This window comes from Melanotaenia boesemani, chromosome 20 (assembly GCF_017639745.1).
Source record: "Melanotaenia boesemani isolate fMelBoe1 chromosome 20, fMelBoe1.pri, whole genome shotgun sequence".
In the NCBI taxonomy this organism is placed as follows: domain Eukaryota; kingdom Metazoa; phylum Chordata; class Actinopteri; order Atheriniformes; family Melanotaeniidae; genus Melanotaenia; species Melanotaenia boesemani.
In genome coordinates this window covers 25,479,993-25,497,878 of record NC_055701.1, presented here as the reverse complement: position 1 = coordinate 25,497,878, position 17,886 = coordinate 25,479,993, and the positions used below count along the sequence as shown (strand labels likewise).

Here is a 17,886-nt window from a genome sequence, read left to right as displayed (position 1 = left end):
AAAGAAAAAGAAACATTTTTCTCTCACAAGGGATAAGCGAAAATCTCATCATAAATTATCAGGAATCCCGAGGACCACAAACGTCTCAGGACTAACAACCATGAACAGTATCTGAAAGTAACGTCATTAAAAAAAAATAGAAAATAAAATTAGGCAAAAACAAAAAACCTCAGAGATGCAGCTCGGCCTTTAGTTGATCCTTCTACTGTTCACTGAAGCCTCGTCAGAAATGGCTGCCATGGGAGGCTGTAATGAAACCTTTCTTAAGCGAGGCAAAGGGGGAGAATAGGCTGAGGCATGCAAAATGACACAAGAACTGGACTTAAAATCAGGGACAACAGGTCTGTTGGAGTGATGAATCCTCCAGAGTCCAGACCTCAATGTTACTGAAGCAGTGTGGGATCATCTGGACTAAGAACAGAACTAAAGACAGCTGACATCCAAAGAAGAGCTTTTGAAAGTCTTTTAAAGAGCTGGAGAACTTTCCTGAAGATAAATAAAGAAATGAGAAGAAAGCCTGTCCAAGATGACTCAGATAATACTGAATTTCAAGCTCATCTTGAATTACACTAACTCTATTTTTGTCTACTGTACATGCATTATTAAACATGTTAGGAATTGCTCAAGACTTTATTTTTCATTTTAAATGAGAGGATCCCAAACTATCTCTAGTTTTGAACCTTTGATATTGAATAATAAATAATGTCTGAGCAAACGAGTTGATTGTTACTTTTAGTAAATGTTTTAAAGATGTTAAACCTGCATAAACAGCCAATATTCCATCAGCATTTGATTTCTGGTTATCAGTTCTTCTGATAGATATGTTTCTATGGAGGTTAAGACCCTTTGTTGACACGTAATTAAAATATCATCACATACCTTTAAGGTTTTAAGATTAAAGAGATAGAGCCACTGCGGTGAATTCCCATCAGCTCTCTTTGTTTAATATGTCCAAGTTCTCCACAGGACACCCGTTTCAGGTTGACCACCCCAATTAGCTGCTCGGATGGGCTCCCACATCCATACACTGTCCTCTCTCCAGTTTTATCCCTCATGTCTGCCAGGCAGGCTTCAACCAACAGCGTGAGGCCTTTTCCGCCTGGAAGGAGCCACGTCAACTTTCTATAGAGCAGCGAGCGGACACCTGCCGGCAGTGGGTGGGCATGTGCGAGCCCCATCCATCCAGAAGCAGTGAGAACAGGCATAGAGACCATTTAAACAGATTAAAACAGTGAGACCCTGGTCTGTAGCTCTGAGACAGAGTGACCCCTACCACCCTGGGCTACAGATATCCCAGCTAATCCCTGAGCTGCTTATTTATTTGCTTAGCTTAAATCAGAGGGGAACCTGAGTCAGTCCCAGACTTTACGTGAGATCAAGCCTGGGAGGAAATGTCTCCATCATCTTCACACTGTGCGCAGAGTGAACTGACGGGAACAATAAGGAAAGGTCAAAAGGGCACAGTGAAGAGCAGATATATGGAAAGTGAGTGGCTTTTTATCAGAGCAAATGTTCCATTATTTTGTGGGTTGCAGAATCCCACGGTGACTTCTTGTTTTGGCTTAAAGATAAACAATGTATTTATGCAACGTAGAACCAAATGTTAAAAAGCCATCTGAAGCTTCAGCATTCAAGCATGTGTCTTAATGTTATTTAAAGGCCATCAGTCTGTTTAAAATCATAGATTAAAAAATGCTATTATTAAAGTTAAACTGCAGGAAAAACACATGTGTATATCAGTGACTTTTAAAGCTCTGTGAATGAAATTGATCGTAATACCAGATTGGTGGAAGTACATGATGGCCCCCCAACAGCCCCATAGAGACAACACAGGAAGCTTGTGTGTCTATCGACTCCTATTTTCTTTTAACATCTGAAGTCAAAAGGAAATATCACGACTAAGATCTCACTAATGTCATAAAATAGATTTATGAATATGTCACAATACATGAAGTGAACTCATCAACAAACAATAAGTGTAGAAAATTAAATATATAACTATAAATCTATTAAATATTCATAGTTGGAGACGGGAGCCTCCTTTCTCGGCAGTATGTACAGTAAAGTCTGTTTTTTTCTCTTAGAGTCCGGTTTAACAGTGGTCTGTGGAGTCATCTGACACGTTGATGTCCACATCTGAGTCGGAGAATTCTTCCTCCTCATCGCCTTCATCTCCGTGGCCTTGAGATCCGGGGCTTTTCGGTGGAGCTGCCAGACCCAGTTTGGCCAGTTTGGCCTGCTGCTGTTCCAGACTCTGTTTGCGCCACTTGATGCGTCGGTTTTGGAACCAGACCTTAACCTGGAAAAAACAACAAGCAGGTAAGAAATGTTGTTGTGCAGATGAAAACTAAACAGCGACGTTTTTCCCTCAGTAGGTTCCTACCTGTGCTTCTGTGAGCTGCAGAGCTGAGGCCAGGAGGAACCTCTCTGATCCGACCATGTACTGCTGCCGCGCGAACTCTTTTTCCAGCCGGGACAACTGTTCGGTGGTGAAGCTAGTGCGCATCCGTTTGGACTTCCCACCTTTAGTTTTGAACGCGTTGACTTTGGACATTGTAGCTGAAAGAAAATGGTAAACCTTTAAATCTCACTTCCATTTCACTGTCTGATTTCCCAAACCTGAAATAATCTGCTCATATTCCACATTTACCTTGCGCGTAAAATGCTCCACGACATGATGACGGATAGGTGAAAGGAGGGCAGCAGTAAACAGAATATCCAGGCTGTGCGTGAATGGTGGAGTGCAGCATGTTTGTCGAGTAGAGGTACGGTGCTGGTGCCACCGGCAGAGGCAAAACCGGCGCTTCTGGTTGGTATTTCACTCCGCACTGAGTCGGACTCACCCGTCCGCTTGTCACTTCCTCTGGCTTTGCGAGCAAAGCCTCGATAGTGAAAGATTTCCCGCTAGGTGGTTTTGTTGACGGAATGTACTGTCCCCCATTGTTTAGTGGGCAAAGAGCTGCTGGTGCGTAATTACGCACAGAGTATCCATAAGCTCCCACTGCTCTGCTCGGTACCTGCATGGTTAAAACGTGGATTTTGATGATCTTTGTGGAAAACCAGATGTTGCTTTGAGCTGCAGCAGAAGGATGACTGATGCTCCTGCGCAATAGAGGCCTCATTTATACTCCGGCCGCACGAGGAGGTGTAAAGAGCCCCCCCATCGTTCCTTTGTCTTTTCGGGTAGCAGATGAGAGAGACCAACATCCCGACAAAGTATCCAATTAATTGCTGGAGTTGTACAAGCTGGGATTGTCAAACATCCTAACCCTTTGAATAAGAAGGCTTTTGAAGAACGCTGGGGGCAGGGTGAACTCAAGAGCTTTACTGGGCAACAAATTCTTGCATGGATCTTAAGTCCAAATGTAATCATTACCGCTGAGAAAGCCTTGATGTTACTAAATCATCTTATTTGGAGCCTTTTGAGCCCTGGCCGGCCGACAGATGCTTAAAGCAGCATAACAAGTCGCTTCACAACTGGAGACTAACTTTGAGCTGGACAATTTTTAGAGAATCTGTTGCGTGGGTTTATTTTTATGTCTAGTTCCTTTTAAAACGCGCCGTTTGACCAGTTTTTTTTCTTTGTCAGTTATATTTTAAAAGTTGTTATATATTTAAAAGAGAACTATTTATAACGCCAACGTCCCCGAAATATCTCTCCAAAGTGTGTCTTTTAACAGAAGGTTCATTGCGCAATTGAAGCGTCAAATTCAACAAGTCAGGTGTGTTGTGGTGGCCAAAACTAATCTCGGTTTGCCACATTAACCCACAGGATGATTCATCCCCATCGTATAGAGCACCTCTGACAAAGAAAAGGCCTTAAATGTCTTTTGGATATCTGCGCTGACTTTTATTTCATAAAGTTAACTTAATTAGAGCAAGTATAATTAAGTTGCCGTTGCGCTCTTGATTTGTACGTGGAATTTGGTCCCTTTAAGAATCGGTTTCTTTAAAGGAAGTGATTTCTTACACTAGCAGATTTTCCCTCTCTTACATCCCGGATTATTGCCAGCTCTGCAAACTCTCCAGGCTCATTTCCATCATTTGGAAGTGGCAGAGACGCTCTCCAGAGCTTTAAGTAACTGTTAAAACACATTTAAACACCGGAGCCAACCGCTCCTTCCCTTTGACCTCGGCTCGTTTTATTTATCCTCCTCAGATGACACTAGAATGTCTAATGAAAAGGGCAAACACAGACGTTCAGACCGGGGTCCCGAACAATGAGGATGCGTCTTCTGAAGCCTCCACGACGGGACCACCCACCCCATGACTGTTGGCTGTTTCTTTGCCCCTGGCAGGCCCTTCAATTCACATTTAGTCTTGAAACTGACCAGATTTCACTTCAATGGAGCATCTGGGAATATTTTATTTGACGAGGTTTTTGTAGCAACAAAAACAAGTGAAACTAATAGAATTCGATCTTTTTCTTTTCTGATTAGACCCATGTTTTAAATAGTTGAAGTAATAATTTGTGGGGACTTTTTAAAGTCAAAAATTCCCAAAAACAAATATCTTAAATGTGGTTGTATGAATATTGAATGTATTTCCCCCAGCATTCTGTTTGCTCCCCTTAAATCCACCTTTCCATGAAGGAAACTTGCAGTTGTTGCTGCGGTGTCTCTTATTGTGTATTGGAGCCAGACAAGGAATACACGGACCTTTGTCCCAGAATGCCTTCTTTTCATAGTCATGGCCTGAGAGGAGAATGAGAGCTGAAGGATGTTCTAATGGCTCAATGGGCTATCATCTCTAAATGTGGATCTTACCAAAGCTTCAAACTCATCAGCAGTGATCAGTCATTCACTATCTTAAAATTCCTTCACATGCAACAGCATTTTCTCGTGATTCTGGCTACTTCTTTGCTTTTAACTGTGAGAATGATGCATAAATCCAAAAGATTTAAGGTTTTGGCAAAATTAGTCAGCTTTTAAATATCTATGCACATTTCTTCTAGTTTTTTTAACATCTTAAAAATAGACTAAATATGTAATGATTAGATTATTAATGGGTCGGCCTGAGTTACTGCAAGACACTGCACATGCACCAAAATTATGCTGCATACCATTTTTTCCTCCGAATTTCTAATCCTCTGATGTGGACATGTTAAAATTTGCAGTACCTGACACAAATGATTACATGTTCAAAAACACCCGTTAAGGAGGGGGGGGGGGGGGGGGGGGGGGGGGGGGGGGTCTTGAAAGAAAACCAAGTTTGTGTCCAATTCAAGTCATTAATGAATGAAAATTTACAGTCATTTAGAGCAACTAGTTTAAAAAAGACTCTTCCACCCTTTAAGCCCTGTGCCTAATTTTTGGGCCTCTGCTTGAAAGTGACACAGCCATTATGAAATGATTATATCTCTGAATATCTCATTATATCTCTGGTCTATCTGAAAATCTTTGGAGTCATAGTAAAGGGAGCACTTGTGAGATTTATTCAGGTGTCTAAATATCAGTACATGTGATACTGGTGAAGAATAAATGAAGACGGTAAATAGCACAAATAAAAAAAGTTTCAGGCTCACCTAAAAAAATCTAACATTTTAAAGATTAATATGATACCCTTTTGGATTGATGCAGCTGTAGCTCTTAACCTTTAGAAAATTATAGTGCAATATGTGAGTATTATCTCTGTGAAGGACACCTCTGATAAAGTGAAGCAGAATAAAATGAGAGAAGTTTTAGAACCGGTGGCTCAGGCGAGGTCTCCATTTGGCACTATCTGTTCTGAAAGGCCCCACTTTGAGGAACCTTATATTTTAAAAGGTTAAAGACTGGTTTTCACTCCAGATATTTAATGAAGTCACTGGGGGGCAGAAAATGTCAATAGAATTGTATAAAAAATAATTTAAAGAAATGTTTATATAAGTGAGGAGGACACAGAAACTTTATGTATCAAATATGACATTAAAACCTAAGAGACTGAATATACAAAAGTAAAATTAAACGATTCCTTCTCACAGTTTCTGGACTGACATTTATTAGCATTTTGGACACAAGGACAAATATTCTCATTGCCCATTATCTTGTGACTCCTCTCAGCTGACAACATTAAGTTTACTTAATAAACTGAACTTTCAGCCTGTTGATGAGGAAGTTTCTTCAGATTTTCAGTTAATGGTTGTTTACCTAACAGGAAGTAGCAAATTAAGTTATTAAAACCAGTAAAACATATTTAAAGATTTAAAAAAAATGTAAATGTAACACATCCTGAATTCCTGTTGTAGCATCTTTCTGTTTTGTAATTTACAGTAATGACTTGAAAACAGTGGAGATCGGTAGAATAAACACTATCTTGGGATAATTTTTACTTTTCTGTTCAGCTTAATGTTAATCAGAATTGCACACATCTAAATAAGGATCTTAATGTGTTCAGTATCAAAAATACAATATCTTCCTTTTAAACATAATACAGCAGCATAAAAAGTCTGAAGTTTAATTTTCCATGTGATTCCAGTATGAGTCATAATGACCTGCTAGATATTCTTCCATGTTAGAGCTACCGCTACATGACAGAAGTGACAGCAGTGGTGAGCAGACCCTCCTCAGTCTCACCTGGAGTCTCAGTTCACACATGATTGAATGAAACAAAAGCACAAAGAAACACTGTCATCATTATTACAGCTGAGGTGAAGCAGGGATCTTTTTCTCACCTGCCCGACACATTTAACAGCCACTGTACTCCCAGCCTTTCCTGTCCACACACATCCATCACTAATGAGTTTATGAAGCCATTAGCTGAACGATCCACAACGACCTGCCACTGCCGACTTGCAGCTGCCCCCCACGAGGGGTCATTACAGGTACCTGCTGGGCCTTGGCCCTCACCTTGACTATGAATGAGAGTCCAGTAAAAAGGGCAGGTATGCTCCGTCTGGCTCCAATATGCATCCAGACTCTGCTGAGCGAGCAGCACGAAGTCAATTACACAACATGCATAAGACCTGCCTTAAAGTTTCAACAGATTATCAGATTTTAGATAAGTTTTATGTTTTTTTTTTTTTTTTTTTTTAAGAAGCCAACTTAATGTAAACAATGTTTTTGTGTGTTTGTAATGTTTACTGTAGAAAAAAAGAACATTGAAGTACAACTGTGTGTTATTTTTTATTCTGCTGCTGACAACAAAGCACACAAATGAAAGTAACTGGATGTGTTGGGATTAGAACCTGCTTCTCCTCTGACAGGCTGCTGTAAATCCATCATCCATCCAGCCCTCCTACTTCCTGTTTGAAGATATTATAATAGTTTAATTTCTCTTTTCATGCAACATGTAAGAATGTAACAGTTAGAAAAGATAAATGTAGGGATCTAACTTTTTTAGAGCAATATGGACTTTTTACAGATGATGAGCATTCTGTTTTATGTAATACAAAATATTAAGAGATAATGATTTTTAAATGTTTTAAATTGTTGTAATTTTACAAATTACAGTATTTATTGTACAACTGCTGTTTCCTTCCATAGACCAACTTAGTTATTAGCGTCCACGGTGCGTGTCTCTGGTGGTAGATTTATGTTGAAGAGAAATAATGAAAGCTCAGTAATGTAATGTTTTCTGGCTTTTAAGTCTGCGTATGGCTAAATTTCTGTTCAAATGCACAATTTATTATTAATGCACCATTTTTTTGAAGCAAATCAATCATAAATATTACTGGTACTAACAGAATTGATGCTGTTACTAAAAAGAAAAACTAAAATAAATAAATTAATGAAGGAAAAAAAAAAGAAAAAACAGTTGATACTTTATTAATATAAATTGCATTACAGTATATTTGTTTGATGTTATATATATTTTATTTAATTATATGTCTAATCTTAAAGTGAATTCTTCATTTTTATGTACCAATTTTCTTTGAAATAAAACAAATACTCAATACCTTTTTTCTATTGCTAATAGGTTTTTTTTTTTATTTAAAAAAAGCAAAAACAAACAGCAAAAAATTCTGATTAGATACAAACTGCAGGTTGGTTTTTTATGCACCTTAAATGCGCAGAATTACTCAGCTGGAGGGTTCAGTTATACAACCTCAGATGTAATTATTACTAGATATATAAGATTAAGATCAAGCTTCATTTTTCCATTTAAAAGGGGAAATAACGGATCATTTAACAGTCCACTGTCAGGCAGAGAAACAAACCTTAAACATGTCTGCTTCAGAGGGCACATTATGGAGACACATTCAGCACTTGTTGCTCCACACCTGCTGAACTAAATAACCAAACTGATGCACAGTGTTTGCAAAATTAACCCATTACTCAGTTTGTCCATTTATTCTTAAATCCACACGAACAGGCCGATTCTAGGTTATCTGGCGCTGCATAAATTAAATTAAAGTTGTGAAGAAAAACTCGAGTGGAAATGTTGAGGGCATGTCCAAGTTAAAACACTAGTGTTTAAAAGTGGATTGCAAATCAATTTATCTCTGTCTGATTGTTGAATGTTAACTCTTATGTCTTCTGTTCTGCCAGCCTAAAACCCATTTATCTAGCTGGTGTTGCAGCATACTTCAATCTCAGGCTTAAAAATTCTTTACTGTACTTTTAGTACATACTGATTTTTTTCAAATTGTACTAATTATACAGTATGTGAACTATTGCAAAATTAAATGCAGGAAGTACCTGGACATTGTACTGATTTGGAAAAATTCACCAGTATGTATCTGACCAGTCTGCATTGCACCATCCCTTTTTCTCTGGAGTTCAGGCAGACATCATCTCTCTGTCATGTAAGTAAATGTTTTTAAAATTTCTTCTACAAGCATAAAAACACCTAAACACAGATATGCCGTTGTTTACTTCTACTTTTCCAAACCAGAAACTGGCTAAAAATGTTGTAGCATGCTTCAAAATATTATTATATATTTAAGGTCAGATACTATGAGCTCGTGATAGCATTGTATGTACGGTCAAGTATGCTAAATATATGGTAGGACGTTCTGAAACAGTCCCAGACTATGGCTTTTTAGGCACTAAATATCAGCTCTTTGGCATGTGCAGTACCATGTTTTCCATTTTACTTAAAAATAGTCAGTTTCAGTTTCCAAACATGGCAGTAGGGTGGTCTTCTGCTCACTTTAGCTAGTGTCAACACATTAGCATCAGCACCCTGGCTGTGAAAGGCTACTGTGTAAGCTGTTGTCTGGGCTGATAGTTCCCACTTAAACACACAATGTCCTCTATCCATCCACATAAATAATCATCCATATCATTACCAAGTTAATGAGGGATTAACTTTAATGCTGCACAGTATCTGCTGACTGACATGACAGCTTTGTCCTAACGGAGCATGAGTGTATTCAAGCTGTCTGAAACGATGGACAGGTCACAACATGTCTGCAGTGAAGAGAGATTGAGACACCTGAATGCAGTAAAATAATGCAGGAAAAGACAAAACCTAAACAAGAAAAGTCTTTCTTATAGATAAAGAAAATTAGCTATAAGGAGATTTTTAGGTCCCTCAGGCAACTTACATACCTATTTCTACCCTACCTAGTCCAACCCTGAACTGATAACATTCTTACCAAGAGCACTTATTGCAAATTAGCAAACATTAACATCCATACCACATTTTGAATCAAAGTTATGCTATGCAGCCACATAATGCTCTTATTGTTACAATATTCTCATACTGAACTTTGATAATGATGGTGGTATTGGTTAAAAGAAAAGTAGTTAGATGCACATCCAGCCACAGGTTTACGTAACAGCAATCATAGAATTTACAGAGGCTTTCTGTCTTTTTGGTGAAGAAAATTTAGGCTTTCTGCAAGGCAATGTTGTGTATTTTATTAAAAAACACAATATTTTCCCTTCAACAAATAATTGCATAACAAAGTTATACAATAATAAATTCAATGAAGGCAGAATAAAATGTAATAAACAGCACTGCCAAGGTTGGACTCAAGCTTTATACTCATTTATGGGTGTTTGGGCTCCTTCCACCTTACATGGTCCTTGAGCAGGCTCATGTTACCAGAAAGATAACAGGTAATATCCAGCTTTAGAGCAGTTCCCTTTGTATCAGGAAGTGACAGTATGTGGGTACCCAGTCCATTAAATAACAGTTCAAAGGGCTCTTGAGCAACATTGGAGCATGCATAAAATTGTAAAGTATTTTTAATTTAAATGAATTGAATTTAATTTAAGAAAGAAGGTCGCCGGTTCGAATCTCGACTGGGAGGAGGTTCGAACCTTGAGGGCAGTGGCCTTTCTGTGTGGAGTTTGCATGTTCTCCCAGTGTATGTGTGGGTTCTCTCCAGCTTATTCCCACCTTCCAAAGACATGCATGTTCGGTTAATTGATTACTCTAAATTCTCCCTAGGAGTGAGTGTGTGTGTGAATGGTTGTTTGTCCCCTATGTGTTGGCCCTGCGATGGACTGGTGACCTGTCCAGGGTGTACCCTGCCTCTCACCTGTTAATGTTGGGATAGGCTCCAGCTTACTTGCGACCCTTAATGGACTAAGCGGTTCAGAAAATGAATGAATGAATAATTTAATTTAAAAATATAAAAGAAAACACCACATTTTTTTTTTTTTACAGGAACACATGTTCACTGACCATTAATGCCTGGACTCTAACAGTAACATCTTGTGGGCAAAAATGGACAAGGTTGTCTGATTTGAACCATTTTATCTGTCTCAAGGTGGCTGGAAGTTCAGTCTTTTTCTGCTGTGTTGACGTCTGCTGTCCTGTTAAAATTAGTTCAAGGGAGCTTCTCAGAAACTGTGGTACACCACCAGCTGTAGGACACACTGGCAGTGTCATGCCTTCACCTTGCTGTAGGTTCTGGCTTGTCCGCTGGGATGTAATGTTATTCTGGACCAGTTAGTTGAAACTTTTAAAATATAAATATAAAACTATAACAGAGATGTGTGGAGTCATCCACAGATTTCACAGAGTATGCCATCCAATAGATAAAGAGAATATGAAAAGGTTCATGTAGTCAGAAAGTACCTTGTTAAAAATCACTAATATCACTCTATAGTTTAAAACTTTATTTAAGATCTTTAGTTACATTTCTTTCTTTTCTTTAATCATTGCTTTGCACAAACAAGATAATTTTAAGATACATACAGCACGCTTACTGTCATACCTGAAGCTGAAAGAGACAAATGAAACTTTTACCCTCTTTTTAACAACCATAAATGCACCATAAACATACACCATGTGGAGAAATGTATAAAATTCCACACAGACATTTCACATCTTTACTGATTTGTGAAGCTTCTCCATGAAAACCATCACTGCAGTGTTTTTAATGGGGGAACTTCTTCCCAGGTGCTTTAAAGACTCTGGGGAGAACCCCACCCCCTTTTCTCTTTCTTTAATGGAGGTGAGAATTGGCGGGTTGGACTTTAACACTTGACCTCTGTTTACACTTCCTGTGGGTGTCGGAGCTTGTCCATAAAGCGCTGCTTGCTTGCGGGGCTCTGCTGCATTGAAAGGAGACAGAAAGCTGCTGAGCACCCCAGCGCTGCGAGCTGAATGCACTGCTGCTCCTGGGCTGTGATTATTAGGACAGGCCATTTCCTCTCCTCACATTCTCTGTTTGCTTATATTACTGCCACACTTCCTCCACTCCCCCCTGGGCTCACCTCCTCAGGCCTTTTACAGGAAAATGATGCTAAACCTATATAATTCAACCTGGACGTTTGGTAACTTTTGTCTGGTTGGTGATGGAGATTTGGGAGACTTAAGAGGTCCAAAATTATACAGCAAATAAAGTATCTTTAACTAATATACACAGAATGTGTCAATATGATGACTGTTGTGACTAAGTGTCACTATTCTTTTTATCCAAATCTAAAATATTCATGTTTGAACTAAGTCATTATGCATTTGTCAGATACTAAATCATACAGACTTCAATAGGATCCTTTTAGTTTGTCAAAAGAGAAATTTTCCACATTTCTTATGTTAAATTGGCTTTCTTCAAATGATTATAAATTACCTTAGATTCATCATAAAGGATGCAAATTACAGTAGAATGAAGAAGCAATTAAATAATTAAATGCCGAAGTAATCATGCATTCTGAAATGTGGCCATACTGCCGCCAGGCTGCGATTTTACGTCTCAGACACCTGCAGAGAAGTCAGCTGCAAGTGTTGGATGCCTACTCAACACATCTGCAGGCTCTCACTGCAGCTGCAAACATCTTGTCCATCTTGTAGCATAGTAAAAAAAGGGGGAATAAAATTATAATAAGCTTCTTTCAGAGGATACTGGTGCAGGCTGTAATGTGATTCTTTGAGGTGACAGGATGACATGCGAGGACCTGCAGGCAGTGGTCAGTTATTTATATCCCAGTATGCATATATACATCTGATTTACCATGTTAAAGCATTTTAAATGTCATTCATGTTGGAACATGTTACTGGAAGGTCTATGCTCTGGGAAGAAAGAATAATAAATTATATGCTATCTGCTCTCATTGTCCTTTAAAATGTATTTTCTTTGTAGATGACATTTAGAATCCCTGCTTAAATTTAGTCTTGTTTAAAATTTTTATGTAAAATGCTGATTTGAGTTCTGTGTTTTCATCTTCACTGCTCTGTGTGGCGTTGGAGCTCAAATCGCAGAGATTTACAGTTGTCCCACTTGCTTGTAGTCCATTGTGTCTGTCCATGTAACTCTGAGCTGAACAGAAGACAATCAGAATCTCAAACTGCAGATCAAAGCAGCCGTCTCCCTGGAGAAACACCAAACAAAGACAGACATGCTGACTTTGTGGGCCATGATGGACTGAGCACAATAATTAGCACAGACAGCCCACCTAAAGGCACATTACACCTCACTTTCCTGTCTTTTAACCTATGCAAAGAGAGACGGACACAATAGCTAATTTAGTGTGTTTACAAGAGCTCACTGAACACTTCAAACAAGACCACACACAGGCCGGCAGGCAGACGCCAGATCTGCTTAACAGCTGGTGACATCTGGTGGATGAACACAGCAGAAGCAGTTCAAACCTCCACAGTTTACACTCACTGGTCACTTTATCAGGTTCACCATGCTAGCACCGGGTTGGACCCCTTTTTGCCTTCAGAACTGCCTTAATTCTTGGTGTCATAGATTCAACAAGGTGTTGGAAACATTCCTCAGAGGTTTTGCTCCATATTGACATGACAGCATCACACAGCTGCTGCAGGTTTGTCGGCTGCATCCATGATGAGAATCTACCGTTCCACCACATGATGTGGTCTGAGCTTTGTGACATGATGCTCCACTGTGGTCATAAAGGGATGGGCATTGTCAGAAACAATACTCAGGTAGGCTGTGGTGGTTAAACCAGGCCACGTTGGTACTAAGTGGGCCAAGAAAATATCCCTCACACTGTTACACCACCAGCACTAGCCTGAACTGTCGATAAAACATACGCTCTAATGTTGTTTCCATCAAATTCAGCCCCTACCACCTGAATGTGGAGCTGAAATGGAGACTCGTCAGACCAGCAACGTTTCTCTGTCTTCTATTGTCCAGTGTTGGTGAGTGTGTGTGAATTGTAGCCTCAGTTTCCTGTTCTTAGCTGACAGGAGGCACCCGGTGTGGTCTTCTGCTGCTGTAGCCCATCTGCTTCAAGATTAGAAGGATTATGCATTCAGAGATGCTATTCTGCATACCTTGGTTGGAGCCACTTATATGAGTTTCTGCTGCCTTTCTATCATCTCCAACCAGTCTGCATGTTTATGCTTCATTGTCCACATGCAAACACATTTTAAAGCACTGAATCTAAACATTTTCACTAACTTTGACAATGATTTATGTGTGTACTAGCTTACCGAGGATCCTGGTTTGCGATGGCAGAATCTGTGCCACCGTGTTCTTGGTTAAACATGTAAATCTCACCTTTGTGTGCATGGATCCGGAGACCAGCATGCTAAACTTGCTAAGGATCCATCAGAGCCTGTTATGGAGCACACCCTTACATAAAACAACACACCAACAACGGAACCTGACTTCAACACTGCTGGGCTTCAGTTAGACCCTATTAGACTTGGAGGTGGAAGGGAAAAAAAGTGATTTTCACCGAAGAATGGCAGGAGGATATTCTTAAGTCCTGGATATTTTGTAAATGTGTGTCACATGGATGAGATTTTCTTGGGGAATCAGGAAGATAAATTTACCATTTTGCAGAATAATTTTACGTGTTCTCATCCTGAATGGTTCATTAGCAATTAAGTATATTAAAAATAACATTTTTTGTCATTTCTGGACAAGTAAACATTGTTTTAAAAAAACTGTATTAATGAATATAACTAGTTATCTATTATTATCATATCACTTTACCACTTATGCTTTTTATTACCTTTGAATAAAACTTTTTTATTACTTTAAATTGTATTTAATTGTTTTAGCTCCATTCTACATAGTAAAGTTCTATATGTGCCATATCGAACCATTTCCTGTCACCAGGAACAAAAACTGTTCATAGTGAAAAAGAGGAAAGTGGAGGAACTGGTACGGATGCGGCTTTACAAGAATGAAATGGAGGATCTTATATTTGACGTGATGCAAAATGAAGGTAACAAGGTGAATCAGCCTGGTCAAAGAAGATAAAATGAGGCAAACTTTAGAAAATTCTTCCAAAATAGAAATCAGAACTAAATCTTGGAGTGACAGTGAAGTTGCTGGTATTCTAAACAGCTTTGGGTTGAAAGCTTGAAGCTGCTTTATTTGGATGAGGTTGTAAATGACATCTGGGCTTTCTGTGCCATGACATGTTGCAACGCCTGCTGTGGAAAGGTGTCAGTGATATCACTTTCACTTTAGCAGACATTAATGTGACACAGCTTATTTACTTTTTTCATTTTCTGGAGAGCCATAGTGAAGCCTGATGGAAAATAGGACTGGGCAAGGGAGAGAGAATTGTTTTTAAGTGTGGTGCAATATGAAAATTTAAATCAAGTCTACTGAGGAGCAACAGAAGCTACGTGGTTGCAAAGGTCAGATACTGATCTAGCCAATAGGAGGTCAGCGTTTTGAACAACACAAGAAAAGTTGTTGGGAAGGGAACATATTGTTTTCGGTCATCTGTGCCTGCTTCAACAAGCTGTGTTGTATCAAAATCTGCAGGACCAGGCACAATTACAGAGCTACACAAATCATAAAACCTTCAAAAACGTTGCATTATGTGTTCATTTCATTGAGTCGTCGACATAATGCTTTTTATTCATTGCTAACCTTTGCAGATACATTTTAGATTTAGTTATTTGGAACAAGAATAGATGAGACATGATGTTAGGAGTAAGACTCCTATTTGTGTCTTAAAACAGGATCATGAAGGTTGGTTTGCAGGATCCCTTCGTACAATCAGATTAAATGAGATATCAGTCATTGATATTTCTATGTACAATATGGCTAAATGCTTGAACCTCCTCTTGAACCAACATGGCCAGCATAGTTGTTAAAACCATGTAACCAGTGACCAGCCGTTAGTAAAGCACTGACACTTTCTTTTAGTACCACAATGATTGAAAGCTTCTGGGCTTCAATTTAAGGCGGAACAGGGACATCTGGTGGCAGACTTGAATTACAACAGCTGTTTCATAATTTGATTGAAGCGCTAGAACCGGTACAAAAATACCAAATGCGTGGAGTACAACTAATTTAAAGCTCAGTTCAATTCAATTCAGCTTTATTTGTATATTAACACCAATTTACAACAAAGTCATCTCAAGGCACTTTACAGACATAATCAAATCAAGCCAATTTATTGTGATCTAATTAAAACAAATCCACAAAGTCCATTTACTTAACTGTGTTCATACAAGCCTATTCAGAAACGATAATAGCCTACCTAAGGAAACCAAGGGACTCTATCGACTCTATACACAATATTTAAAGACTCCATTTTTGTATAGCAATAGAAGTAAATACAGCTGGATTTGATGCTTCAACCAAACTATGAGAAAAAAAAAATCTCCAAATGCAACCTGCAGAGGTATATCAGTATGGTTTCTTAGTGTTGTTTCCTATGACTAGTTATCAGGTTTTACTTTTATTGAAATTTGGTCTAATTAATTTTAATAATGATCTAATTAAATAAGTTCCCTGGAATTTGATTCACATGATAATTCATGAAAGAGTTGCTTATATATGTAAACCAACGGGTTGCATATAATCTTTGTTCAATCCTCCATTCTGAGTATCCACAGGTCAGCAACCATTTGGACAGGACAGACACCAACAATCGGCACAATAGGCTGAGTATACTTGCAGAAAGAGGATAAAAGAAGTGAGACAGTAATATAAGCACATAAATGAAGAATGAAACGTGAAGAGAGAAGGGTGAGAAGAGTTGCAATAATAACAATAACAACAACACCTGGGAACCCACATGCCAAGCTGATGCTAAATTACATTAAAATGGCATCATATGGCCAGAATAATCAAACATGATTAGCAGCATCAGAATGACTCCTGACAAGAAATTCTTATTTAAAGAAATGATATAATAAAATTTATAGTTAAATTTTGCAGCGAAAGCGTCATATTGCTGAATGAATCTTGCCAGCAAACATACATAAACCTCTTTAATCTGAATATTCACATTCATATAAAGTAGGTAATAATAGTTCAGGCTCATTGTGCCCTTGCAGACCCCTGTTATAGATGTTTAATGATGAGAAAACTGTGACAGTATCACTAAAGACTGATTATGTGGCATAATGCTGCCAGTCACAATATTTTAAGACACATGATAACAAAGTAGTAAAAACAGTTATAAACAATTAAAAAGGATTGAAACTGTTTTCTTCCAGGAGAAAGCAGAAAGAGGCTTCTACTACTTGAGAATGTGTTTTAGTGATCATTGGTTAAAAGGTTAAAGTCCTACATGTAGGACAGATTAAAACAAATGATGCCAATTTTGGTCTTACACTGGTTTCATGTGGTCATTAGACAAAACATTAAATAATCCTGATGAGCATGATATAAGGGAGGGATCTGAGACATGGTCCTCGAAGACCTGAGTTTTAGATACCTGATCTAGGGGAAAAAACTGAACCCTCTAAATGCTTATCATTGTGTATGTGCATGTTGATTTGTATTTATTTTATTCATTTTAATCTTATATATGCTTTCATCTGTGGTCTTAAGTCACATTGCAGATACTGAAATATCTTGTTTGCATATATCTGCGCAGATGTCAGTTTATATAATCCAGTAAAAGTATATTGTTTTAAAATTTTTAATTAGTCCTATAATATTTCCAGTTTTTGGTGCTCAGAAAATAAACATACATTAACTACATCAGCTGTTTTGCAGCAGGAATCTGAAATTTGCTATTATTTATTTATTTATTAAATACAGTGGAGTACAGGGGTGTTTTCATCCAGTAACGACCTGTGTAGTAACCAAAGATTACCAGCAGGTGGCACTGTAATACAACTATACACTATTGGGTCGTTCGACTGCAGCTCATTTAATATTCTGTTTTTTACGAGGCTGCAGCTCTTTGATGAGGAGCTTGGCCCTACCTGAGGCCCTCTGCTGCACGTCTAACCTTCTCTCTGAGTCTTTTTCTGTAAACTACCTGTAAAATAAAGACCACTAGAGAGATATAAAGATATAGTTATGATTTTGTATGATATAGCAGTGAAGAGAATTATTGCAATAACACGATTATATTTTAAGTTCTAACAGTTCTATAAAGTTCATTGCATTATTAAATCAAGTAATATATATATAATTTTTAATAGCTTTTATGTTTTTTTTATGTAAAACAGGACATGATATTGTGTAATATTACATGTTTTGTTTTAAAAACAAGTGTTGTAAAACCAAAAAAAAAAAAAAACACACTTTCCCTGCTCTTTGAAACATTTATAAAGATTCAATCACGCATTTATCTGCGTGATAAAAGCTTATTCTTACTAAATAGATCT

General features: G+C 38.2%; 1 protein-coding gene across 1 annotated transcript; it reads right to left on the bottom strand.

Annotated features, from left to right (window-relative positions):
* Positions 1-2,062: 2,062 nt before the first annotated feature.
* On the bottom strand, positions 2,063-3,057 carry noto (notochord homeobox). The gene is made up of 3 exons (XM_041972713.1): positions 2,651-3,057; positions 2,384-2,559; positions 2,063-2,299 (listed from the first exon to the last, which is right to left on the bottom strand). Exons 1-3 carry the CDS (start codon positions 3,021-3,023, stop codon positions 2,093-2,095), a joined length of 756 nt encoding a protein of 251 aa, XP_041828647.1. The 5' UTR covers positions 3,024-3,057; the 3' UTR covers positions 2,063-2,092.
* Positions 3,058-17,886: the final 14,829 nt, after the last annotated feature.